General features: G+C 40.3%; 1 protein-coding gene across 1 annotated transcript in view; it reads right to left on the reverse strand.

Annotated features, from left to right (window-relative positions):
- adamtsl3 (ADAMTS-like 3) overlaps positions 1-27,492 on the reverse strand; it is a gene marked incomplete at its 5' end in the record, with an annotated part of 159,041 nt that overhangs the window by 46,318 nt on the left and 85,231 nt on the right. Inside the window, 3 exons of the mRNA XM_079217444.1 lie at positions 5,879-6,115; positions 13,691-13,736; positions 21,102-21,229. Coding sequence (XP_079073570.1) covers positions 5,879-6,115; positions 13,691-13,736; positions 21,102-21,229 — 411 coding nt within the window. The remainder of the gene's footprint in view (positions 1-5,878; positions 6,116-13,690; positions 13,737-21,101; positions 21,230-27,492) is intronic.

Consider the following 27,492-nt stretch of genomic DNA (forward strand, 5'->3'; position numbering starts at 1 on the left):
CTAAGAGGTTAATTGGTTAATAACTTCTGAACGCAATGAGATATCAACAAAGTGGGCGATATCCTTTGATCACATTGAGCTAATGATTATCCACAGAAAATTTCGTAAGAAATGGACCCAGCCTTTAGGAGGAATAGAAGGCTTGACATGGGAGTTGCTGTGACCGGCTCACAAAACAAAGTGACACATACAAACACTGACAGGCACTATTACACACCACTGTTCTTTTTTCCTTTACTCTGTGGAATTTTATTTATTTTCTCTTCTACTCATGTACAGCTGGATATCATGCTGCTATTTGGTGTATTAATCCATATACATGCAGTAGAGGAGGGATTGGCCTCATTCCGTCACAGACAAACTTTCTGCTGCAGCACCACAGCTACCCAGCACCGGTCCTGAGCATCTGCCTCCATCACCAGCCATGTGATGCCATTTCATCCCGGTCATGCCCAGATCCCTCTCTGCATGCCAAGACAGTCAGCAGCTGCTGTTTGAGCACACATCCATCATCCATCTCCCATTACGACCAACCAGTACTTGTATTTGTCTGGCCTGATTGTTGGCGTTATTAGTTCAATGATGCTCCAGAAGCAGCCCGAGTGCATCCAGCAATTATAGCAATTATGTGCTGGATTTTCACGGGCAGATTCCAGCACATTCAAATAACTTCAACTCGTTGGCCGAGTGCTCGCCAAACAAAGGAGGAGGGGGTTCACTTTTCTGGCCTGGAGGAAACAAGCTCCAATGGTGAAAAGTGTTTTCCTGCCAAACAGCAAACAGCTTACAAATACCGAAGTCCACTATTACAGAGGACGTGCTTCTCCTGGCAGGCTGCAAGTTTTTGCTGTCGCAAGCAGAAATATCCTGTGCGGAGTAATGTGAAAGCTCTCCCTGAAGTAATTTTAATGTGCGGCTGTTTGAGTGGATCTCATATGGGATTGCGGCTATTGACATTGATTTGCCCTCATATTAACGTAAAGGCTGCAGTTGCATCAAGTTAATATGCACAAAGAGGGATAACATTGTTGCAAAAAAAAATATTTACACCGTATGTGCACATCAAGAACACAAAGAACAAAAGCAACTGTTTGCCAACAGGTGGCACAGTGTGCAGCCGGTGAGAAACCAGAAAACATTCTTCAGCCGTCACATCATTATTACCTCTTGTGTACCAGGTGTACCTTTCACTAACACATTGTAGAATGTGTGCAACAATGAACTGGCAAAAACATAAATTATAGCATTACTAATAAGATAAAACTATTAATAATTTAATTGTTTGTTAACCATCAACTTCCCATTCATTAATGCATGCACGCACAGAAGCACACACACAAGAGTATTACACAAACACAGTATGCATTACAGATCCTTGCATTAATATCATAATATAATATTATCAGAAAACACTCCATAAACTTTCATCGTTATACCGATGATACTCAATCATTTCTATCGATCAAGCCAGATGAAACCAACCTTAAAACTAATAAAATGCACCAAGAGCAAGCTAAACAACAGAGTTAATTTGAGCAGAGACATACAAAGAGCAAACTAAACTTCTCTAAACTTCAAGCGTGTCTGAAGACATAGAAACCTGGATGACCTGCAACTTCCTGATGTTAAACTCAGACAAAACTGAAGTTATTTTATTCGGCCCAGAACACCTCAGAAATAAGTTATCTATTGATATAGTTTCTCTTGATGCGATTGCTCTGGCATCTAGCACCACCATAGGAATTTCTGAGTCATCTTTGATCAGGACGTGTCCTTTAATTCCCACATAAAGAAATCTCAAGGACTGCCTTTTTTCACCTATGTGACATTTCAAAAATCAGGCACATCTTGTTTCAAAGCGATGCAGAAAAATTGATTCACACATGTGTTACTTCAAGACAAGATTACTGTAACTCCTTATTATCTATCTACTAAGAAAAGAGATCACATTACTCCTGTATTAGCTGCTCTGCACTGGCTCCCTGTAAAATAAAGAATCCAATTAAAAATCCTTCTCCTCACCTACTAAGCCTTAACTGGTGATGCACCATCATATCTTAAGGAGCTTATAGTACCATATTAACCCACTAGAGCTGCGCTCACTGAATGCAGGGCTACTTGTGGTTCCTAGAGTCTTAAAAAAAGAACCAGCTTCCACTTTCAGTCCGGGGGGCAGACACAGTCACGTTATTCAAGAGTAGTCTTAAGACTTTCCTCTTTGATTGCGCTTATAGATAGGGCTGGCTTTGATACGGGAAGCTTTTCTCAGAGGGAGTCAGACAACTCCCCTCGCGAATCACGAGGGAAACTCACCCCGTGATTCCGTCAGAGATGTGCCCTCCAACATTGGAGATTGGACATCTTAAGATACACTGAGCTCCTCTCTCCTCTTCTCTCTCTCTCTCCCCTTCTGGATGAATTCATGTCTATTCAATGCACATTACTAACTCACTATAAATCTGTGCTTTCGCGGCTCAAGTTTCGATGGATCGTGTCTGTCTGGAGCCGTCCTACCTCCTGTCTCCTGTCTCCTAACATGGCGGCCCTGCTGATGCCCCTCCTCTCTACCTCCTTCTGCTTCATGGATCCTGGTCCATGCCTACTACTCATTATATGAGTAATTTCTGTCATATTCATGTAATATGCTGTAACTCTGTTACGTTGTTCATTCTGGTCACATGACATCTATTGCTTCTGTCCATCCGGGGAGAGGGATCCTCCTCTGTTGCTCTCCTGAAGGATCTAAATACTGACATGTAATGTTGACACAAAAAAAGCCGGGAGAACTATTTTTTTACTTTTGAAAATACAGTACCTGTGCTGTTGTAGCCTGATATTACAGGATGACAACTGTAGAGGGGTAAGGTTTAAGCCTCCTCCGACTCGTGTATTAAGAAATCATTACAGGATATTATGCAGTTTCACATGTTATCTGCCTTCTCTAGTGAAGGAGCTGCATTGTGAGCTGGTGCTTTGTGCTGACAGCTGGATTTGCATAAGCAGGGCATGTTGTTAATGAATCTGCCATCATCTCAGCTGTTGTTGAGGAAGCAGAGAAGACATTACTCTTCTACTCCCTTTCTTCAGTCTGAATTTTCCCTTTTTTACTCTTCTCTTTGGCCTCGAGTTCCTCCCATTCTCTTTAGCTTTTTATTTTATTTTAACATGCCTATTCAATTCAGCTGATGTTTACATCAATATTTTTTATGTGTTGAGTTATAAAGATGAATACTTATTAATCAATTTTAGTACAAATTTCTCAATGTCAGAGAAAGTTCTTAACTGTTTTGATGGTTTTGTCAATTGTTTGGGTGAGCATAATTGGAGTTGTGATAATGTGCAGTGTGTTGACACTTTAAGGAAAGACTCCATGTTCAGTGGTACATGGTTATAACGTGTTCTCAGATCAAACTGAGGCTAGAGTGTACGTAGAACATACTAGTTTGAAGCAATATAAGATTTCATGGCCAAGGCAATACACTAGGCTATAGCATACACCATTTGCACACACATCACCAAGGCTAATATTGTTAACAATAAGGCCACTCACACAGCAGCCTCTTTGTTTAACCCCCATACCCCCCCCCCCCCCCCCCCCCCCCCCCCCCCCCCCCACACACCTTAAACCTAACCAAGTACATATTTTGATTAAACCTAAGGATTTCTTGCACAGAAGGCTTTCTTTCCTGTGATCTCTATAACCTTATAGTTAGGGCTGGCTCAGGTTTATAGTAAGGGCTGGCTCAGGTTTAAATTTAGGGCTGGCTCAGGTTTATAGTAAGGGCTGGCTCAGGTTTAAATTTAGGGCTGGCTCAGGTTTATAGTTAGGGCTGGCTCCGTCAGGAGAGGGAGAGTCATGATTCCGTCAGAGTCCCCCCCCCTCGGATTTTCAGAAGTGCTTTTTTCTCTGTGAAAGTTTTTTTACTGATCCGATGTGAGGTCCCTGGACAGGGTATGTGTACAGATTGTAAATCCCTCCGAGGCAAATTTTAATTTGGGATTTTGGGCTATATAAAATCTGCTTGAATTAAATTCAAGCTGATGGCTCGGTGTTTTTTCTCAGACACGGAGTGATACTGAAAGTGTAAAGGAATCAGAAGTCATAGGAGTGGTATGTGGATATCATATCACATCTATGAACCAATCAGACTGCTTGATTTAAGATGAGCATGTTATAGTCTATATTATATTTCATTCCATTTGTCATGATTTCAATGCAGTAGTAGCTGGTGATAGGAATGCATTTTTCAGATAAGCAGAACTTTACCAGTGCGTTTTTAAAAGAAATGTTTGGTGACCTCACAAGTATGAAATGTCTTCCCTGCGTACAGGCCTGGTAATTTGGCTTGAGTACTGATTTCCAGAGTAGTTTCCAAATATTATTTGTTATATTCATTTGCAAGCAGCATGCCAAACCGACAAATAAACTGTCCAAAACTCAGTAGTTTTCCACTTTAACAAAGCTGAAGGTTCAAGAACACATGCTGGTAATAGTAATCTACTCCATCACCTATGTGCTGAAGTGTACATAATTGTTTGGAAAATGGATCTTTCAAGTGTGACACATGTGCTCCGCCTCCTGTCACAGACACCTCTTATCAAGCAGCCAGCCAGGGAGCGGAAGCATTCCACATAAATCCAGCTCTGTGTACCCTAAAACAAAGCTCCACTAAAAATAGTCGGTGACATGATTACGACACCATAGGGAACACAGTTTCCATGTCCCAGCCTCACCCTCTCAGTTCATGATGGCCCCATTAACACATGGGAGACCATATTATTGCCTGCAAAGGAACGGAGCAATGAGGAAATTCTAAACCATGGAGCCGTGCTTGCAATTTATATTTTATGCCGTTATCTTGAAATCGTGAGATCATTATTTTATTATCTCAAGAAAATAAGCTTTGCACTCAACTCAACACAACTCACTGAACTCGGCCGTTTGTGTTGCTTCCATCATCGGTAACATTTCATGTTTGTTTGGTTATATTTTATTGCGTAAAAACAGCCAGCTGAAAATATATAGGCAAGTCATTCTGTTTAATTCTGAATCCTAGACTACTGTAGACTATGGCTGAGCACTAGGGGCAATATGAGATTTAAATGTAAGAATCAGTATTTTAAGCATATGGCAAACATGTGTTTAGTTCAACTAAGTCCTATAGGACCTATATTAATGATGCTCATTGGGAGAAAAAGAGGAAGTCATGCGACAGGCATTATAAAAGAGCCAGTAAGTCCAGAGGGAGGAGGTTGGGGTGTGAGGACGGTAAGCGGTTTATTCCATAATAACCTGCAGGGAACCCAAACCATGATCTTTCCCTCGAAACCAAAATGCATTTGTGTTTAAACCTCACCAAACCATAACCATAGCTGTGTTAGATAGGGAGACGGCATCATGTGTCATTCTGGAAGGAATGGATCTACTAATGATTATTATTATATTATTATTATATTAATTATTATTATATTTACTATGTACATGATATACTTATTAATATATACATTCTTATATTAATTATTATTATATATTATTGTTAGATTATTATTTATATTTTTTGTGCAATATATTTTGTGCCTTATTTTTATTTATTTTTTACCTTAAGTTTATTCTAATTCTATGTGTTAGGAGGACCCAGCAAAATAAGCATTTCATTGTATAGAATAACTCTACCTGTGCATATAACAGTAAAAACATCTTGAATCTACAACGTGTTTTGTTGTTCAATTGGGATGACTGGTTGGGTTGGCACTGCATGTTTGGTAAGGTTTGTGATAAAAATCAGTTTTTGCTTCTCAGACAAATGGTGGTAATTAATCACATCAGAGGTGGATGACACCGACTGTACTTCGACTGACTTATAGTAGAATCCGTTACCTGACACACTCCACTGATGCACATGTCAAATGCATCCACCCGGCATCGTGTCCCATCCAGCACCTTGGGAGCCAGTTCAACAGTGAGACTTCTCCCTTTGGTCTGGCACCGGAGTGCACAGGGTGCTGAGGGGTCATAAGGTGATGGGGACCACTCATAGGTGACACCCTGGTACTTGATGTCATTGTGGGCTGAACATTGCTGGGCCCGGAAATCACCCAACTCTGCTGGGCAATCCTGAGGAGGAAGAACAACAAGGACAATTCATTTTTCGTCTCACAAAGGATGTTATTCAAATGTACTACTACTGTTACTGTTGTTTTTATATTTACCAATATTTCTCTCATATTTTCTTTTAAATCCACCCTTTTGACCACCAAAAATACATTTGCTAACAACCAACATACCAAACAATTAAAAGAATCTAGGTTTCAGATTTGAAAAATAAATTTTGCTAATATTTTATTGAAGGACATGCATTCAACATGTTCGAGAGCTCTCAAGGATAAACTCAATTGACCTTACGGAAGAACATTTTCTAATTCTTATCTTAACTTTCTCTTTCATGGGCTTGTTTCATGGGCCACTTTAGATGCAGCAAATGCTCCTAACTTCAGATAACTGTAAATTACATGATAAAGGCCTCCTCTGCATAAATGAGTGTGCATTCATGATAATTGTAAATTTGTATAAGGAACGCCCCAATAATACCACATTAGTGAAAAATGAAGCCTTGGATAATTCTTGCATGAGAGCCAATATGTTTTGGTCACTGTACAAGGCATCTTTAAAGCTGCATGAATCAAAAGTCTACAGTGAATATACAGTACTCATACTATGTGTGACATTGAAAGGTGTCATTTATAGTAATGAAACCACAGAGAATCATCACCAACTCCGTCATCTCAAGGAGACATTTTTGTCTCCTTCAGATCATTCATCGTAACAGGTTTCTGTAGTTTTCACAGTAATATTACCATATACTGGCCATCCATATTGTTACTGTAGAACTCCTATACAGCATGTTGCTGTAGATCTGCAAAGCATCATTGCATTACACAAAAGGTGACAGTAGACTATAACGTTGTGTGCCGATGGACACTTGCTTCTCGACACAATTTTGGACCAAGAGCTACAACATTTCTGACTATAGTCCACTTCAACTTCAGCAAGGTAACAAAGCTCATAATTATTCCTTTATATTTCCTTTTTGCCAGCATTTTGCAAATGTACATTAATTACAGACAGCACAGTCTTCTCAAGTAAAGTTACCGTGGTAGTTTACTCGCTCGACAATAAAAGGGTGTTCACACCGAATATTCGCGTCGCGTCAAAGGGGCCGTGGCTTGTCTCCGTTGCCATGAAAAGATCTGTCATTTCCGCTATCGACCATGGAATAAACAACCACTGGTTCTGCTTTATACTTGTTGTGGAAGTCCCAAAAACGTCGGAACATCAAACGCCCTCGTGTTTAGGTTCATAACATCATCCGTAGCCACACACAGCTCAGTGAATTTTACCGACTCCTCCAGGAACTGCGTCTGGCTTATCTCCGTGAAACAGATGTCGTTTTCTTCATCCACCATGGAAATAACCACTAGTTCTGCTTTATACTTGTTGTGTAAATTCCACATACATCGGAACATCAAACTGGGTTCATAATATTATCCGTAGTCCCACAACAGTGTCTCAATGAAGCCGCTACCAGCGCTGGTTCAGGCGGAGCAGCAGCAGTTTCATTCAGGAACGGCAAGACGGTGGTGGTGACGGGCGGAGCTTCTCAATGCTGACTCTCAACGCTGATTGGCTGACGCAAACTTTGTGTCATGCGATTTCTTCGCCGGAGTTGGGATAATTCAACTCGCGCGAATTCACGCGTCCTTCGCTCTGTTCGCCACGCGCCAAACGCGCTATTCACGCCGCCTCAAACGCGTTGTAAAAAGCACTTTTTCGCTGGGCGTCTGTACATTGACTTTGCATGTAATCTGGTCGCGCGTCAAATTCCCACCGCGTTCGGTGTGAACGCAACATAACACTACGTGACTTTAAGAGGGAAATAGGGACACTTTCCCGCACTAGTAAGCTAACGTTAGTGTTACTAATATTACCAAAATATAGTATTTGCTTATTAAATTGTGATATAAATCATTTGGCTTCATATAGTTGATAAATGGCATGTGTTTAGTGTAACTTGTAAATTAATTGGAATCGTTTATGTGTGACTCTGTTGCCGTGAATGTGTGTGTGTTGGTGCGCTCGTTAGCTAAGGCTAGATCCGTTTGAAGAAGTTTTGACTCTTTTCTCTCTTGCTAGCTACCGTGAGGCACAAGTGGCACGAGTAATGTTACCGAGCACCACTGAAGGTGAACCAGAACGTTGTGAGTGAACCAGAACGTTGTGAGCACCACAACAGGTCAGACAGCACAACATGGCATGTGTTTTCTGAGCTAACACTACATGGCAGGGCAGACTGCAACAACTGGTATAACGTTGTTACTTTGTTGCTAGCTTAACCCTCCTGTCGTGTTCGGGTCTAATCTGACCGATTTACAACTTTAATCTATAATAAATATTGCGTTTTACGTCGGATTGCCTTAAAACCTTATGATATCCTCCACACTATGCATTTAAAACATATACAATTGTAGATCACATTCTCTCACACACACACACACACACACACACACACACACACACACACACACACACACACACACACACACACACACACACATTCACAGCCCAATATATAAAGTTGTACCAAAAAATCTGGTGTTTGTTATGGCAACCATCTCTGTCCTGCTTCATGTGCCAACGTGAACCACACCTTCCAGACTAAACAATGCTTCTCTTCTCCCTTTCCCCCTAAATACACCGGGAACATCAAAGTAAGGGTTTCTTTCATGTCTATCCTAATAAATATGGTACTAATGTCTGTTTATTTCCTGCCTGTGTTGCAGGAAACCTCCACCAGGCTGATGTTGAGGTCCATGGGTCCCTGCTGAGCCTCAAGGCTCATCATGTTGGTGAGATCCCAGTACCAGATAAAACACCACATAGGCTGACATCGTCATAGTAGAAACATATTGTGGTATTTCTAATGGGAATCAGTAACCAATGTCTCTCTGTCCTTCCACTGGAGGGAAGAAGACTCCAGTTCATTAAGAGACTCCAGTTCAGGAAGAGACTCCAGTTCACGGAGAAGACTCCAGTTCACGGAGAAGACTTCAGTTCATGGAAGAGACTCCAGTTCAGGAAGAGACTCCAGTTCAAGAAGAGACTCCAGTTCAGGAAGAGACTCCAGTTCATGGAGAAGACGACCGCCCAGGGAGAGGATTCCAGTAGGATTCCAGTAACAATAAAGTCAGTCATGGACATTTTATTTACTTTTTTGAGTTCAAATAGTTTTTATACTTTTCCCCCTTGACCTGAATATTTTATTGCTTCCAGTGCTTGAATTTTACAGTTTACTGTCAAAATACTTTAAAACATGTTTAAATTGTCATAGTAACTTGAAGAAAGAGGAACATTTAAAATGTTGTATGTTCAAGAATACCATACATTTTTTTTTGTTTTTTTACAAACTAAATGTAAAATTTGTATTTAAAATGTTGAAATATTAAGATATATGACTTTTATTGAAAAAAAACCTTCATTATGTAATTATTTTTACTGGTATTCATTTACAGTATTACAATGCATACAGTGATGCATTTTACAGTAGTCTAGGATTTGCTGTAAACTGTACACGGTTACTGTGATGACAAGTACAGTATTTTGATAACTACTGTAATAGCAATGACGGTACTGGGATTATTACTTCAAAAATGACTACAGTATTCCATAGGTACTGTGATTACTGTGATTTTCCAGTAAGCATATTCTGAAATATACTACAGCTACTTACTTGCTAATTGCGGCGAGCAAGTTACTGTACATTCTACAGTTATCTTGTTACAGTGTTGTTTTGGTTTTACTGCAGCAAAAATAATGTTTTGGTTCAATCTCACAGCTCTCACAACCGGGATAAGCTTAAAGGTTTAAATGCTTAGACTCTTCTTGGATCGGTCAGACTTTCCACAATTCAATCGGTTAGAATATTTTACGGAAACCAAGAGCACTAAAATGTAATTCATTCAGATTTATCGGCATATAAATAAGAAAGATGGAATAACGTGGTGAACCGTTGAAGTGGTCATAAAGTCTAAATATATGTTCCTTTGTCAATGATTTACATTCCTTTAGTCTGTAAGGGTCCACCAATCAAAACAATCAAACAGGTTTTCCATGAAATTAATCCAAGTTATTAATCCAATCCAATATTGCTAAATATCGGCTAGCTCTGTTCTTCAAACGAAGACTGGATTCCATTTTTTCCTGCACTGTGTTGTTGGGTATGCTTGCTTTCGTAACCTTGCTGGCTAAACAATACAACCTGTGCACCTTATGCTAACCCTATCCCAGTGACTTCTCAGCTTTTAATATTCTTCTTTATATATAAATGAGATGCAGATCTATGAGAGCAATTTAGGCTTTTTAAGGTCATAAGGCAGACCTGGGCATCTTACGGCTCTGCCAGGCTCTCCCAGTCTGGCCCGTGTGAGGTCAATCAAAAATGAAAAATAAATAAGGTGCACGCCATGAGTGCAATACAAACGGCACTGCTTTTACTTTGAAGGCGATTTATGTGTGCGCGCACGCGCGCGTTTACGCAGCCTCACGACGGGCAGTGTTGCCGACTTGGAGACTGAAGTGAAAGCGTATTGTTCTGCAGTTTCTGTCCTCAGCGAGCAGCGGGTGTTGCGGCGAGACCCCCGCCTCCCAAGGAGCCTCGCACTGCAGTCTCCGCCTCCAGATTGAAAATGTATCACGCAAAGCTGCCGCGGATCTGACCTGCGGTCTGATACACTATAGCAGAGCACTTTAACACCGGGTTGCTTCTTGGGACTGGACGCTTCAGATTAATAAGGGATGCTTGTTCCACTGGGTGACAACTAGGGATGGGTATCGTTTGGGTTTTTTCCGATACCGGTGCTAAACCGATACTTTTTAAACGATACCGGTGCCTACACGGTGCCTGAACCGATACTTTTTTATTGCCAAGGCAATTCTTTTTCTTCTTTCTACTTTTTCTTCTGCAACAGAACTCAGACACTGTTGGATCCTAAAACTGCTGCTTTACTGGACTACACGTCATCATTAAGATCAATTGGAGAGATTTGTTCCATCAAGCCGAGGACGACGTTCAAAAGCTCGTGCTCGTGTCTCCAGCGATCTCTGTGTGCGCACACTGTGTGTGTGAGCGCTGGAAGCCCCGCCCCCTCGAGCCCCGCTCTGCATGCAGGCGGACAGAGAGCAGAGCAGCGAGTGCGCTCTGATCCGCGCTATTTTAATAATCGTTTTTAACGTGCGGGTACCGCGCTACCTTTTTAGTATCTATATACCGTGCAACTTTACAGAGTAGGGTAAAAAAAAAAGGATTTAAATCGGCTCAGGCACCGGAAGGAAGCACCGAAATCTGCGTTGCTTTTCGGTCCGGTAGGTACCGGACGTGTTGGACGTTCTCGGTACCCAACCCTAGTGACAACTGGCAGACATTTAGCATCCAATAAATCTCTCTTCTCCCAGACTGAAAACTGGACACATCAGCTTCACTCAGCCTGTCTACATATTCGTCAGACGCCTGTATGGAGCCTATTCAACAGAGGCTTCAGTTCAGACCGTTAGCCTCCATGTGTAAATGGGGGAAAGGGGCTGAATATTATCCTGGGACCATTTCCCACTGGGTGTGATTGAAGCTCTATGATGAATCCAGACTAAACCACTTAAAAAACGGTGTAAGAAGGTTGTTTCAACAGGCTGGATGTTCTTCTGTGGTTTGGGAAAGTGAAGTCCTGTAAAACTACCATCGTTGGAGTGGTTGTGGTAGCCGTTTTCTCATGGATCAAATGACAATGTTGATATTACATGATGCACTGTCAAGGACTGGTGAAGGGATTATTTACTTAGAACAGACTCTATTATCGCTAAATTATTGATGTTTCCTTTATTTCCCAACCTGGTGCACACAAAGCACGATATACTTTTGTGATACACAAATCCTTTATCCTTTTAAAATCTATTTTGGTTTGATTTTAAGGAACCAAAGTTAGAAATTACTCAAACTCAAAAGATCCAGTTGAGATCTTTGGTTACCTTTTTTTTCTTGGGACAGTCGGGGCACAACTATTTTGAGTGGCATGAATATTAAAGAACAGGTTCGACCTACACACCTTCATTTTCCCAAGGCCCCTACTTCAAATACTAGAGCTCAGAAGAGTTTGAATTATAAAGTGGATATGCATTAACTTAGAGATTCCAATTACTGAGAACTGAAGAGATGCCATCAGCTTCCCAAAAGAAGAACCGTCACTCCATATATCTAATATTAAATATAAAAGACACAGTTCAATTAAAGTCCAACTAAAATCAGACTTTGTTTTTTGAATGTATTTACTTTATTATTAAAAAAAGGGAGAAAAAATGTCTTTAGGAAAATATTATAAATGCTCCTGTTGCTCTAAGCAGCTGGAGCAGCATGTCGGTGTCTGTGTTTGGTTGACAGCAGCTGGCAGGCTAAGCCCTGGAACGAGAGACAGAGGAAAAACAAAGTTGCGCTGGAGGATACAAGTTGTTACTGGTACTGAAGAGAAAGGACCACAGCAGCATCAAACTTGGGTTGTGCAGCAGGCTGCTGTTTTGCTGTTAGACAACACATATCTGCTTGTGAAGATATGTGAATATTACCACTTTAATATTTGATTGGCTGTATGAAAAAAAAAACATCTGCGTAAACTGACAACAAGGAGCATTACATTGTTTAGGTTAAAGGAAACATTTTGTTTTGGATTGAAATGACTACTCTAAGTTAGGGGTCATCATGTTACAATGATAACCATGTGGCTACAATGATGTCCATGTGGCTACAGTGATATCCATGTGGCTACAGTGATATCCATGTGGCTAAAATGATATCCATGTGGCTACAGTGATATCCATGTGGCTACAATGATATCCATGTGGCTAAATGATATCCATGTGGCTATGTGGCTACAATGATATCCATGTTATTACAATGATAACCGTGTGGTTACAATGATATCCATGTACCATAACATTTGGGTTATAAGCTGATATTTACGTAGGGCTGTGCAGTATGGGCAAAAATTCATATCACGGTATTTTGTAAGATTCTGGCGATTTCACGGTATATTACGATATATATTTTTTTAAACAAGTAAACACATTGATTCCATTAACAGCACGGGTCAACTAGAAGCAGTACTGTCAAGTACTGCAAGTCGTCCATAGCCGCAACAGCAGTAGGCAGCAACATTGACTTTTTACAGTTTAATACTGGGAGCGCAGTGGAGCTACTTAACTGTCAGTGTAACTGGGCTCAGTCATGGTTCACACTTGTTATAAAATTACAGCGCCGAATTGCATGGTGAATAGAGTTCGTGCACAAAAAAAACAGGAAGAGACAGACCGGAAGACATGCCACACAAACAGCTGTTCGCCGCCCAACTTACCAGCATTCAATTTGGCCGTGTAATTTTGAGAAGTGAACCAAGTTACCCTGACAGCTAAGTAGCTCCACTGCGCTCCAGGTATTAAACTGTACAAAATAAATGTCGCATGCACATATCACCTTCAAAAGAGGTGTGAATGTAACAGTTACAGCTTTTCTTTTTCAAGTAAAGTCTCAAAGTAATTTAGTTACAACAATTACATTTTTAACAACATAAAAAATAAAGTAAAGTTCAGACTCACCATGTTGCTACACGTTCTGTAGCGGATGTTTTTGCCGCCACAGCTTCTGCAAAGGAAGGTAAGGTACTTTAATGAATATGCTGTTCTTTCTAAATTCCTTCTGTAACTATTTTTAAGAAATAAATATTGCATTTTCTGTTATTAGAAGTAAAATCCACAGAGTTCAGAGTGAACATAACGCTATAAACTCATGACACAGAGGTGTGTGAAGAAACAGGAAAGAGGATCTTTCCATGCAATTCTTTGATGCTTTAAGTACCAGGAGTGTATCCTCTTTGTATGGGGGTGACTGTATACTTGCAAGCAGTGGAGATCGCCACTGTCAACTGCTTTCATAGATAGAGACTACTTCTAGACCCATTTTACAAGACTATGTATTTTCCCTTATCAAAAGAAAGATGTGAAATAGGTAATTATTTATTACATTTCACATGTGAACAGAATAGAACCTCACACACACACACACACACACACACACACACACACACACACACACACACACACACACACACACACACACACACACACACACACACACACCATCAAGCCAGCAACCATCTCAGAAATGTAGTGAGCTCCAGCTGGCATAGCTCAAAATGTCAAGCAAAGCTGTCATCTTAGGGCAGAATCAGATAGAGAGCTGGAACCACACTACAGCCTTTCAGTTGAACCAAAACAGACAGCAGTGAGCCACGGCTCCATAGTAATGCACAGACTACAACCCAACATAACTGCTCAACAGACAAAATGTTTGTGTGTCTGGAAATGTCTTCTACTAAACTCAGAATACTGATATGACCGCTGTACAGGTCTGTTTGTCAGGAAAGGGCACAAATACTATGTCACACAGTATAATGTAAAAAGGAAAACAGGTGAACAATGTTAGATAAATGCTGTAGAAGCAGGTTTCATTTGTCTCTGTAAAGAACTGCAACAATACAGTGATGCTTTTGTATGACACGCCAACAATATCCTTTTCAGATTAGCTCTACTGATGGCCGGGCCATCATGTTCCAAATGTATTATTCTGTCAATTAGTCAGTTAATAAATCGAATGGTTCTGAAATTGCTTTTGACTCGGTATAGTCTCAAGTTTTTTGTTTATCTTTTTATTTGTTTGATCAAGACTGCATTTGTAATCCCTCATTCATTTTAGAGCGACAGAAGCTGGACTTTACAACCATTTATCAATCACTTTTAGCAATACATGATGACTGCCCCGCCCCTGCAGGTTCTATACATTGTTAAGGCGTCTCATCTACTGTGTGGCGCCCAAGACAGCCCCGTAGAAAAGCTCTGGGATGCGGGTTACCATTTGGAGCATACATGTGCAAAATGTGTTTGTTAGTTCGTTCAGTTTTGCAAAACTAAAGTATAATTGGTTTGAAAACAATTCCATTAAAGCATAAATTGTGTCCCTTATTGAAGTTTGTTTTCCAGTATGGAATGGGCCCATTGCTGCCCCTTGTAGCCGTCGAGGGAAAGAATACCAATTAGGATCGTCGTTCTAACCAGTCAAGTACCAGTGGGTTTCCAGACTCATTATGCTACAGACACAAACAATTGGCAGTACTAGAAAACTAACTCGAATAAGTGACACAACAGTGAAATTTAATCGAAAGTGTTTTGAAATTTCCTTTTTGGGGATTTGCGAGATAAAAAATATCAAAGAGCAACTTGCAGGCTAGAGATTCCAGCAAATTAAAGTGTGGAAAAAATAATGTTGAAAGTAAATTTTTTAAAAAGGTCAGTAATATTTTGTAATGTAATTTTATTTCCAGGCCTCCTTTTTTTCAGGCCTCCAAGAGACCAGGAACAGAAACATATTGGTAGGAATAACGGACGAGCAAGAATCAGTTGAGTAAGAAGATCAAACCGCTTGAGGTTTGTTCTAGCCTCCATCAAGCTAGATACTCAACAGGACCCACTTCACCTCACTTTATGCTTAAAGTGAGGTGAAGTGGGTCCTGTTGAGTATCTAGAATGTTTTGTATTTTATTTGTTGAGTCTTTTATTATAATGCAGGACAAACCTCATCATCCTCTTACACCGATCCTGACATTGTCTTTTAATGCCATTTTGTGTAATGACAAAGCCCAAGAAACATTACATTCCTTGAGACCAGATTAAAATAGTAGTATTTTACGGAAAAAAGGAAAGGAAGGACAATAATTTACTGTTCACCAATGATACATATTAAAAGCATTCTGAATATGCGAGTTATGCCTTTGATAGCGAAATGTGAGAGCTTTCTATGGCCTTTCACCAGGAAATGCACAGCTGGCAAAATGAAAAGTGATGATAACAACGAGTGTCGGGTGTCTTTTAGAGCCCAGTTGAAAAGTGAGGAAAAGATAATATGACAACTTGTCAGGAGACAGACTGAGAGATGAAAGTAATGAACCCAGAATCATATCAACAGAAACAAGTTTTCTTTATACATTCAAGACTGGCTGGCTGTAATTCAGTTCACAATTCAGGCATTGATAAACTATGCTTTTGAACCACTGCTATTGCCATATTCTCCACAGCAGAGGAAGACTGGAGAGGCACTACAAACAATGAGGCACCATACTGGACCAAACCGAGAGGAGGAGTTACTCAATGTGAACTGCTTAAGGAACATTCACAGTGACATTTCAGGTCATGAACGTTTTCTTGCGTATATAAAAACAAGACATTGTGGAAAACTTGCTGACAATTTGTGTTTAATTTTCTAAATAAATAATGAATACAGTGATTTCACATTGTTACACTGTCACATTGTTAGCCATGACGCAGAGCTTGGGCCCTTATCCTAGGTTAGCGAGCCCAGTAAATCAGAATTTGGTGGTCTCCAGTGTTCAAGATACTGAACCCCAAATTGCTTCTAATGGCTGTGCAGTGTATGAAGGCTTTAGTCGGAAAGGCTATATCAAAGCAAGTCTATTTAGCAAGTTTATTTACCATTTCATTTTCCACAGTATTTCATAACGAATCTGAACCCTGCTAATCTGTTTTAAACAGCATTCACAGCTTGTCCCGTTTCTGACACTTAGTCATGACCCCTTGGCATGAGGTTTAGTCAACAAAACTACTTGGTTTAGTAAAGGATTGTGGTTCAGGTATATTCGTAATGCAACTTCAGCTAATTAGCCTAGCCTACTTACTCTGTGTGTTAAGTTATGTATGTTATGCAATTCACTAATGTTACATAAAATAAGTCACTGTTTACTTTTGGTTTCACACAAGTCTCGAACCACGGTCATCTGAAAGAAAGTGTTGTTTGGCCTAATCATCGACCCAGGCCTCTTCACCTTACAGACTGTGTGGCTCTTACTACATCACCTGACTTCCGGAGCAGCTGATGTGAGGATCTAATGTAGCCGGGACTGGGTATACATTCAAGTAAGTTAAAAGCCTGACGTGTCTCATACAGACACTATGAATGAGCAGGTGGCACCTTGCATGGTAGCTATTAGTGTATTCATGGATATTAAGTAGCAGGTGGCAACTTGCATGGTAGCCATCAGTGTATACATGGGTCTTAATTAGCAGGTGGCAACTTGCATAGTAGCTATCAGTGTATACATGGGTGTGAAAGGGTGAATGACATGTGTAAAAGTGTAAAAGTGGTCGGAAGACTAGAAAAGCGCTATACAAGCACATAATTGTTTAATCGGTTTGAGTAACTTTTTGAAGGAAAAGTTTCTTCACTCATCTATGACAGTAAAATTGAATATTTTTAGTTGGGAACAAAACAAGACATTGAGTATGTAATTTCTCACAATTTTCAGAAATGTTATAGACAAAGCAATTACTCGGTTATTTGTGAAAAAATTCAATGTATGAACCAACAATATAAATAATGATGTGGCTGTATCTATATCTATAGATATAGATATATATATATATATATATATATATATATATATATATATATATATATATATATATATATATATAGATATATATGTATATATATATATATATATATATATATATACATATATATCTATATCTATATATGTATATAGATATATAGGTATATAGATAAATAGATAACAAAGTTGCTTATGTAATCAGTTTTCAAAAATAAATCATTTAAGTAACTTAAATAATAAAGTAATAAAATAAAAAAACAGTAATTGCAATTTAGCAAATCCTAATTAAAGGAAAGCTTGTACAGCTTAATTTAACTTAAAAGGTTAAGTAAGTATAAAGTAAACAATTCCGTAAAGAGGAAAATCTATGTGCGAGATATAAGATTATAAACCATTTTGATTTCCTATCAAAAGCTCTCATTCTGTAAAAGGCAAGCCGACGGCTCATAGCCAATGATGCTAACAGCACTAACAACAGTGAGAAGTGCTGACAGAACTACCAGTGTTTACCTGAGGGTGGCTGCTACGCTGCCGTCAGCTGTTACCGTCACATAAGAGCAGGGCAAAGCGGTGGCCGTGAGCCAGCCAGTAGGACACGCTCAAGCATGCGGGCCAGCCTCGCTAAATCAACAGAGTATGGAGAAGCTCCACACACACATAGACACACACAGACACACACACACACACACACACACACACACACACACACACACACAGACACACACACACACACACACACACACACACACACACACACACACACACACACACGCAGACTGGCTTCATTCTGTGCTCAGATTGACTTGTAATGTTTACATCGCTAATAGTGGTTTGCAGCTATATTAATGTTCAGAATGTTAACAGCTCCTTTAAAAAAGGTATTCTAAATATTTTACTTGCCTATTCTTTGTACTGTGGAAACAAAATACCTACTAAAAGCTACTTAATCAATTATGTTTATTTAACTTACACAAATGAGTTTGTGTCATTAAAGATGTTTATTTAACTTACAAAATCAAGTTAGTGCTATCAAGGATGTTTATTTAACTTACAAGAATGAGTTGGTGAAACTGACTGTCTCCCTCCACTCTGGAGGGGTCTTTCCAAAGTTGGAACTAATAACAATAACCCCGTTGATGCCCGTAAAAGGTACCTCATCCTGGGATTAATATTTTTGACCAAAAGCCTGGGTATTGGATGCAATCAAATTGCATTGTGGGAATGTGTGAGTATTTTTACCCTCTGCTTCATAACTTTAGTCCTTTTTTGTTTATCTCTCTTGTGAGTCCACCTGCTTTAGTAGATCTAGAGCGATACTAAATCACCGGACTATTGTTCAGGATAATACCATAGTCTAGTGAGCTTTGAGTGAATCAAACCTGGTTATATCTTCAGCAGTATCTATCATGGATAATGAGGAATGAACACTTGGATTACAATGTGAAGGCCTTAGTTGACATGTTGTTCAGTAGCTCTGCATCCCATAGGAGAAAACCTTTCTCCACAGGAAACATTCAATGGAGCAACACTGGCCCAAAGATGACAAAACATAACCATAAAACCGCCTCTGGACAAACCCAAAGGCCAGTTTGCAGGTTGTTTTACCTCCTATCATCTCTATTTCACGACAATCAATTTTAAATCATAACCACAAGGTGACAATTAACAAGATTCAACACTGCTGTGTGTATTTACTGCATTTGCTATTTGTTTGTGTACAGTAGAAAAGTTGTCACTTAGAGGGAGAAATTACAACAGCAGCATGGGTGAGAAAGTGAGGCTGCAGTCAGATATAATGGCGACGAATGTGTTGCCAGGAGGCGATAGAATAATGCCACGGGGCACAGTCTGAAATAGATTGCCTGTGATGACTTCCTGAACAAGCAACACTGTGCAGCACATAGCTGAGCAGAGACAGGCTGACAATGGGAGCAGACAGTCTGAATGTGGCTTTTAAAAACAGCAGAGATTTGAAAACCCACACACTCAACGCTTTTATCAGTGTGAGGAAGATACAGGACACACCCGACCCAGACACTGTCTCCTTGACTTCCACCGACCGCCGAGGTGGTCTGGACCCTGTCTGAGTTTCCAGCTCATTCTTTCCCTCTCTTCAGCGAAGCTTGTTTTTGGTGATGTTACCGTGTTCCCAGATCCAAGCAATTACTTTGATGTTATCATAACTGATGGAAACCATGGTGAAAACTACATACAACAGCATATTTGGGCCTTTGTAGGTCAAAAAGGGTACTTGATCTGCGGCTCCACTAGCCGCTGTTGATGTGTCCTTGGGCAAGACACTTTGCACCCAAATTGCTCCCGTAGCTGTGCCTACGGTGTGTGAATGTGTGTGTGAATGTTAGTTAGTCATGATGGGCAGGTGGAACCTTGCATGGTAGCTCCTCCCATCAGTGTATGAATGGGTGTGAATGATGACAAGTAGTGTTAAAGCGATTTGAGTGGTCGGAAGAACCACGTGCCAAGCGCTACACAAGTACAGGTCCATTTACCATAATAATGTGGTTCAATATAAGCAGTTATGTGGTGGGATTTCCCTTCGACTAACAGTGACAGGTGGGCACGGCCCGTTAAACACGTCAGTGTGTAAAGTCTTCTCAACGGTCGTGCTGAAATAAAAGATTGGAGTTTTTTCTCATAAATTCATAGCTGTAATGTAGCCACATTTGTCAATGTGTCACTTTAATGTCCACGTTTTCATATTCATTTATGTTTAACTCTTGTAAATACTGAAGTTTTTTCTCTGAATATAGTATATAATTTGTTTCCTCTTCTAAATAAGTTTGACAAACCTGGAAGTTTGTTTGTAACCTGATCTCAGCAATTCATTTTGTTAGAACAATATAATTATTTCTTATAGGAATGATGGCCATACATAAGAGGCAAGATTTGATACATTGAAATTGTGCCTGAAGCTTTCAAACATCAGTCTATTTGTTTTGGGCTCTAAGCGTCTTCAGATGAGGTGAAGGGACAGGAAACATGTGCTCAACAATGACAATTGACAATTAAGCAGGATCATTTGTGGCATTCAAAATGTAATGGCAAATGGACCTGTACTCGTAGAGCGCTTTTCTAGTCTTTAGACCACTCAAAGCGCTTTAACACTACATGACATCATTCACCCACTCATGACAGCGGCGCCACCAGCCCATCAGGAGTAACTAACATTCATACACACATTCATACACCGTAGGCACAGCTACAGTAGCAATTTTGGGTTAAGTGTCTTGCTCAAGGACATGGGCTAGCAGAGCCAAGGCTCAACTGATCATCTGATTGAGGGACGATCCTACTCACCACTGAGCCACAGTCGCCCACTAATGTCTCGGTTGAGCAGATTTGCAACTCTTACTATAATAGATTTAGTCATTCAACAGTCTTGTAAACCCCAAAGGGGCTGCAACTTTGTAAAGGCACCACATGCTGGATTCTGTTTATTTTTGTTAATGATACAATTTCTGCAATATTTTTCAATATTTAAAAAATGCTTTCAAATCGTGCATGTTAGATGTGAAAAAAGGTCTTACCCTCCGTTGAGACAGCGCCGTAGAGAGTAGGAGGCTCCTCCCCCGCAGGTGCGAGAGCACTCACTCCAGGGGCCCCAGGCATCCCACCCGATATACCGGTCTTCATCTGAGCGGGTCATCCTGGAGGCCTGCAGTAGGACACAACCCAATACAAAGATCACGCATTTCAACCAGAGGATGATATTCACATGCCTTTTCTGACAAGTTTATATGAAAAAATGTATATGAAAAAAAATGACATTTTTAACATTTTCCACAAGAATTAATCTTCTAAAATTTTTTAAACAGCTTTCTGAAGAGTCACAATACAAAGAATTCCAAAATTCAAGGGTATGTGGTTGTACAAAGGTATGCACTGCTATTGTGAAGGTTGAAAGGAGGAATAGGATAGGATAGTGTGTACAGATAGTGTGTACAGATTGTAAAGCATAAAGGCTTGACCAATCAGCGTTAAGAGGTCTACAGCGTCTTCATTTCCCTCAAACTAGTTTTTAATGGAAGCTATAAGCTCGTTCCAGATGAACTGCTTCTCCCATGGAAAGTGGACGAGAGCTGAGGGCGTTGAAAAAATACTGCTGTCAAGTCGAAGAGTTTTCAGCTGCCGTCAAAGAATAAACAAGTCAAAAAAACTGTTACTTGCTGTTAGATCCGATTTTACAGAAATCGTTTAGTTAATTTACAGAACCCGTTTGGATTTATTCATATGTTTGTAAATATATATTTATGTGGAAATGTGCGTGTATCTGCATTGTATGCTATCCTTTGTTCTTTTCATGTCTGCCTGTGAAATACATTGCTGCTTGTTTTGATATGTGTTGTATAATTAAGCTTTACAACTACACAGGAAATAAGGATTTTCAACAAAATGTGGTGTTTATTGTCACATCTGAGAGCCAATCAGCTCTTTGATCTGGCAACAACTGAAACGAAAAACTGCGGCCGCCTCGATCTCGTGAGATTGTCGTTGACCACGTGTGCATGACGTCAGAGTAAATGGACACAAATCTAACCGGCATGCATTGTGCAGCGATCATTGGTGATCCATTCTAAACGGGACTGGCTCATCTCGGACGCGCCTCCTGTGTGTGATGGCCTTTAAGGAGGATTTAGCAGCCATCTTAGGCGAGTTAGACAGACTTCACTGCCCATGTTCGTGGCCACCTGGTGGCTGTATCAAATCAAATCAATTACACCATAATGTCTATCTATTCAGCTTGCTTTGACAAATCTGTGAATATCTCAAAGAGCACAATGAACCCTGGCATTCTTCATCAGCCTGCATAGCATGAGCTCTTCAGTCGAATATGGGATTGATCAATATTGTGTTCATTATAGATGCAAGCTATTTGTAACATGGCTCTATACCCTGAAGAAGACTCATGTTGAAACATTGGACAATTATTATATATTTTCCATCGAGGCCACAAGTGTGGAAGTATTGTTCTTCACACTTGCGTTTTCACAACCTCTCCAACACTGGTGTGCGTTCCCTCTCCCGCTCTCGTCCTGAATAACACGGATATTTGGAATTAAACTCCCAGTAACCAGTCAACATATAAACAGTAAACATGGCCCGAGTATATCTTTATTAATTGCAGAATACATTTTGTTTAAATATACAGCTGGAGGGCAAGGGTAGAAAGTGGTTACGATATAATTCGGAGCATAGGAGGTTTTGAAAATGATTTGCTTGCTCATCGCGGGTTCTTCTGGGTATGCATTATTTTCCTGCATTACTCACAGGATATATTTTTGTATTTCATTCCATGTTGCTATGTCAGTGATTAAATACATGTGTGATTACCTCAGTGAGCAGATGTGTTATGCACGGTCAACACAATATTTTAATTACTTGATTTTGTTTAGGTTTACTGTATACACTGTAAACCAGCGGTGCCCAATACGTCGATCGTGGTAGATCGCATGCCATTAAAAACAAAATTAGACTTTTTTATCTTCTTTTTTTTCACTCTTTCAAAAACTTTATTGACAAAATGCAGCTCCCGGTGGGCAGGTCTGCCTGTGAAAATACATTATTACTGGTTTTGATATGTGTTGTATAAATACGATTTTGTATTATCAACCACACAAGATATGTTTTTAGATTAAACATGAGACTAAGAGTCAATAATTGAGTGTAAAGTATTACAACTACACATAAAATAAGGATTTTAAGCATGCATTGCGCGCCGATCGCCGGCGATCGATTCTGCGCAGAACTGGCTCATCTCGAACGAACATACTATTGTCAATCACCACGGACGGTGCGCCCGCAATGGTTGGCAGCTTGAATGGATTTATTGCCAAGTACAGGGAGGACGATGTTTTCCCCGACTTCCTTAATTACCACTGCATAATACACCAACAAGCATTATGCGCTAAAATGCTAAACATGAAAGAGATCATGGATGTGGCAACGAAGATCGCCTGTTCTGTTCGAGCGAGAGCTCTTCAAAGACGGCTGTTCCGTGCGCATCTGGAGAAGGCCGACTTTATAATAGTATTATAAAAATATTAAACAACGTTCCACCATGACTGATGATCATTTGGAAGTCTACCTGAGGCTGGCTACCAGCAGCTACTGTCCAGACTATGCAACCCTGCTGGTTCCATCCAGTGAAGTCATCAGAGTTAAATGTAATGACCAAACATTTACAGAATTGTATTGTGTCATAAGGGTTCATGCAGTTATGCAAGGTACGCCAATATTGTAAATAGAAAGTATACTCGGTAGATATATATATATATATATATTTATATATATATATATATATATATATATATATATATATATATATATATAGTAAATATTTATATAGTAAATATTTACCATTATTAATGTAGGTAGATCTTTTTGACTTGGTCATTTTAAAAGTAGCTCACAAGCCAAAAAGTTGTGGGCACCCCTGCTGTAAACCAATAAAAATGTGTTTAAAAAAGCTTACAAGTCTTAAAACTAACTGTACTGGAGGATCTGCAACAAACATATCAAGTCAAACCGTCTTATATTTTAAATCTTAACATTGAATGATCAAAATCATTTTTAGCAGTGTGGTGTCATCTTGGTTCTATGTGCAGCTACTGTATAGATAGTGTTGTCCCATCGGATGCTTTCTCCAAGGATACAAAGAGTCCAGCAGGTCTCACTCAGCTCAAGACTGGGCTGCTGAAACACTGAAGAGAATCACTTTACCCTCCGTGTCCACTGAACAGCAGCATAACCTCACAGTCCTGTGAAACACTCCGATCTGTTTGAGGCAAGCAGTCCCACCAAGCTGCCACAGCCATTATGTATCTCACCGACCTTTCTCCCTTCTTATCTGCCGTGTTTAAAGCTCATATGAAAGAGTGTGAGTGACAGAGAGAGACTTTGATGCAGGGGAGGAGAGATGGAAAGAGAGAAGGCTTTCCTGGCTGAGTGTCACAGAAAATAGGAAAATTGGCTTCCCTTTGGTCAGTGATGTCATCGCAGAACCTACAGTGCCAAATAAAAAGGAATCTCTTACAGGGTCTGCAAGTGTGTGTGTGTGCGTGTGTGTGTGTGTGTGTGTGTGTGTGTGTGTGTGTGCGTGTGTGTGGGTGTGTGTAGAAGCACAAGCTTTCTAAAGTGCTTTTAAATTGTGCCCTTCGACCCATGCGTCATTGGATCGATCGTCAGAACACATATTTATACAATACAGAAAACTTTTCCCCCTGGAAAAGTGGTAGCACAGGCCCTGTACTAAAACCTTCGTTGCCATGTCAGTGAAACCCAAAGCACAGGAACTAACTATAATTCCTCTGACACTGTTATTCATGCCTGGTCAACCAGAATTAACATTTCTGACATGCCTCCACAGGTTCCATTTCACTCTGCCTCCCAGGCCTGGATCACTGGCTGACCTTGGAGCTGGCAGAGTGAAACACTTCCCCGTTTACAACCTTCTTATGTCATGCCCCCATAGATGGGATCAATTTGTGTGTATTGGACTGATGTACTGCGGTGCAACTCGGAATTCTCCCGCTTCCCTTTCCCCGCTACATCCAGAGAGACTGATCCGCTAGAGAGGAATTAGACACGTTAGCACTCCGCTAATAGGATAAAACCACCTTTTGTTGTCAGGCTCAGCCGGCTAACAGCCATCACATACCTCCAACAGTAATAACATAGGCATGAGGAGAATCTGTCCAGCCACGACAGGGCTGGGCTGCCTGGCCTATTGTGTTAGCTCTGTTTAGTTCAGTATCACCAATCAGTGTCCACTGACAAACAAGATGAGCTAGGCATGTACAGTATATTTCTCAATTAACATGATTAGGACTCAACATGGCACCAAGATGTACCTGGGTGAACGATCTGTTGGTACTACTTTCTAATAAGACTTGAGGCTTAATAGAAAAGGGAGAAATATTTTATTACAGGGGTTCCTACCCAGATAGCAGTCGACTCCGGGGCGGATCCGCCTTCAGGTCGGCGGATCCGCCCTGCTGTCAGACTCAGTTTGGCCATGTGCACCGGATACGCCCCGCCTCCGGATCGCGCATCTTCAGACCGCGGATTAACTGCGGACAACAGCCGGATGCCGCCTCTCACTGAGTACAAGCAGAATAGCTGCTGGTGTATTTATATTGCACAAGTCTGTGTGTGTAATATATATAATTTATAAGCAAACAAACTATTTTATTTTGTATTTAAATATATATTCATAAAAGGAGAAAGGATAGATGACAACTCAAACAACCAATCATTATCATGAAGTATGTCTACGCCCTACTTCTAACTGACGTTCACGTCTCATTTCACACCTGTCTTTTCTAATCTGACGCCAGCTGCACCACACGTTTTTATAACGTTTTGGCTAAGTGTTCAATATTATATTTGTTGCGACTGTCGAATTATGCTGGACTATTTGTGGTTATTGTAGACGCGCCGGAGAGGGGGCGTGGTTAGTGCTATTTCTGTTGTGGAAGTCCCACAAACGTAACATCAAACACTCTGGATCTGGGTTCATAATATCTGTAGCCCGCTCAGCCTCTCCGTGACATGAGCTGCGTCTGATGCAGCTGCTTTCAATCGGTAGGACGTCAGTGATGACGATTCAGCGTCACGTTGCACAAGCTTTAATTTATGTCATGGAGCAATGAAGGTGTGTCTAAGCTTTTTGACCAGCTGTGGAGGATGAAGCAGGACACTGTGTCGAGTCTTGACCAATCAGCGTTAAGATGTCTCCAGCGTCTTCATTTCTCTCAAACTAGTTTTTAATGGAAGCTAGTCAGCTTGCTATCACGTTAGCTAACGTGTTTGGGTTGTGTATTGTCGTTAAAGTTCCGTTGCAGTTCAGTCTTGCTTGTAAACAACCGTAACGTGATGAAACATGCCGTAACCCCCGGTCCGGTTCACGCTGTCACTCGTTAACGTTAAACCGGCACACCGGAGGATCTGATAAAGGTTGTTGTTGTTTTTTACTCAAAATAGAATCAAATCACGGAGTTGGGCTTAGCCAACAACGTGATGTCGTGGTCATAAGAGGCCCAGATATTGATCAGGTAATGTGAATGAAATTAATGCTTTTTTGATTTTTCTATCCGATTCATCGATTAATCGAAAATAATCGTTAGTTGCAGCCCTAGATTTGATGTTAGTTGTTAGATGACCAAAAAATGTTGGTGCTTATATTTTTCAGGTTGCTGTAGTTTGTTTTTTTTGTACAAAGAAGTGCAGTAGACATATTCTGAGAATAGTATATTTTAACACTGTATTTGTCAATAGCTCAAATGAACTAAATTGTTTTGTACCTTTTTAATAAAACAATTAAAAATACATGTGTCATTTAGTGTTAGTATGACGAATGAGTATTTTTCTAACCCCCTTTATAGCCATTTCTAAGGGGACTCGGATGACGATAGTGAGGAAAATCCTCAAAAAAAAAGATCCAGAGGTCAAACGACGAGCAGCACAGGTGCCTCTCCAACTGTTGCTCCTCCTCCCCCTCTTCCACAGACGCCATCACCAGCAGGACAGCAACACCTACAAGCCAGGGGTATAGACCAACTTGGCGAGGGGGAAGGTGTGGATCAGACACCGTTGCCTGCTGTGGTGAGCAATAACAGCTATGGAATTCAAATTGAACATTTAATCATTTCACTTTTTAAAACGTTAACAATTGTTAATTGTATACCACGTATATTACAATACACACTGCCACATTGCGCACACTGCGAATATGATTATTAGGATTGCATTACTGGAATTGTATAAAACTTGATGTTTCCATATTTTAAGTGAAATCGGTTGTCCAAATTATTTTTTAACTTTATTCTAATGTTTTTTAACAGCTGCTCAAGTTCATATGATGAGCTTATCATGACATGAAACAGCAGCTTGACCAATTGATGGTCAAAGTTGACAATC

Source organism: Taurulus bubalis, assembly GCF_910589615.1.
Source record: "Taurulus bubalis genome assembly, chromosome: 4".
Lineage (NCBI taxonomy): Eukaryota > Metazoa > Chordata > Actinopteri > Perciformes > Cottidae > Taurulus > Taurulus bubalis.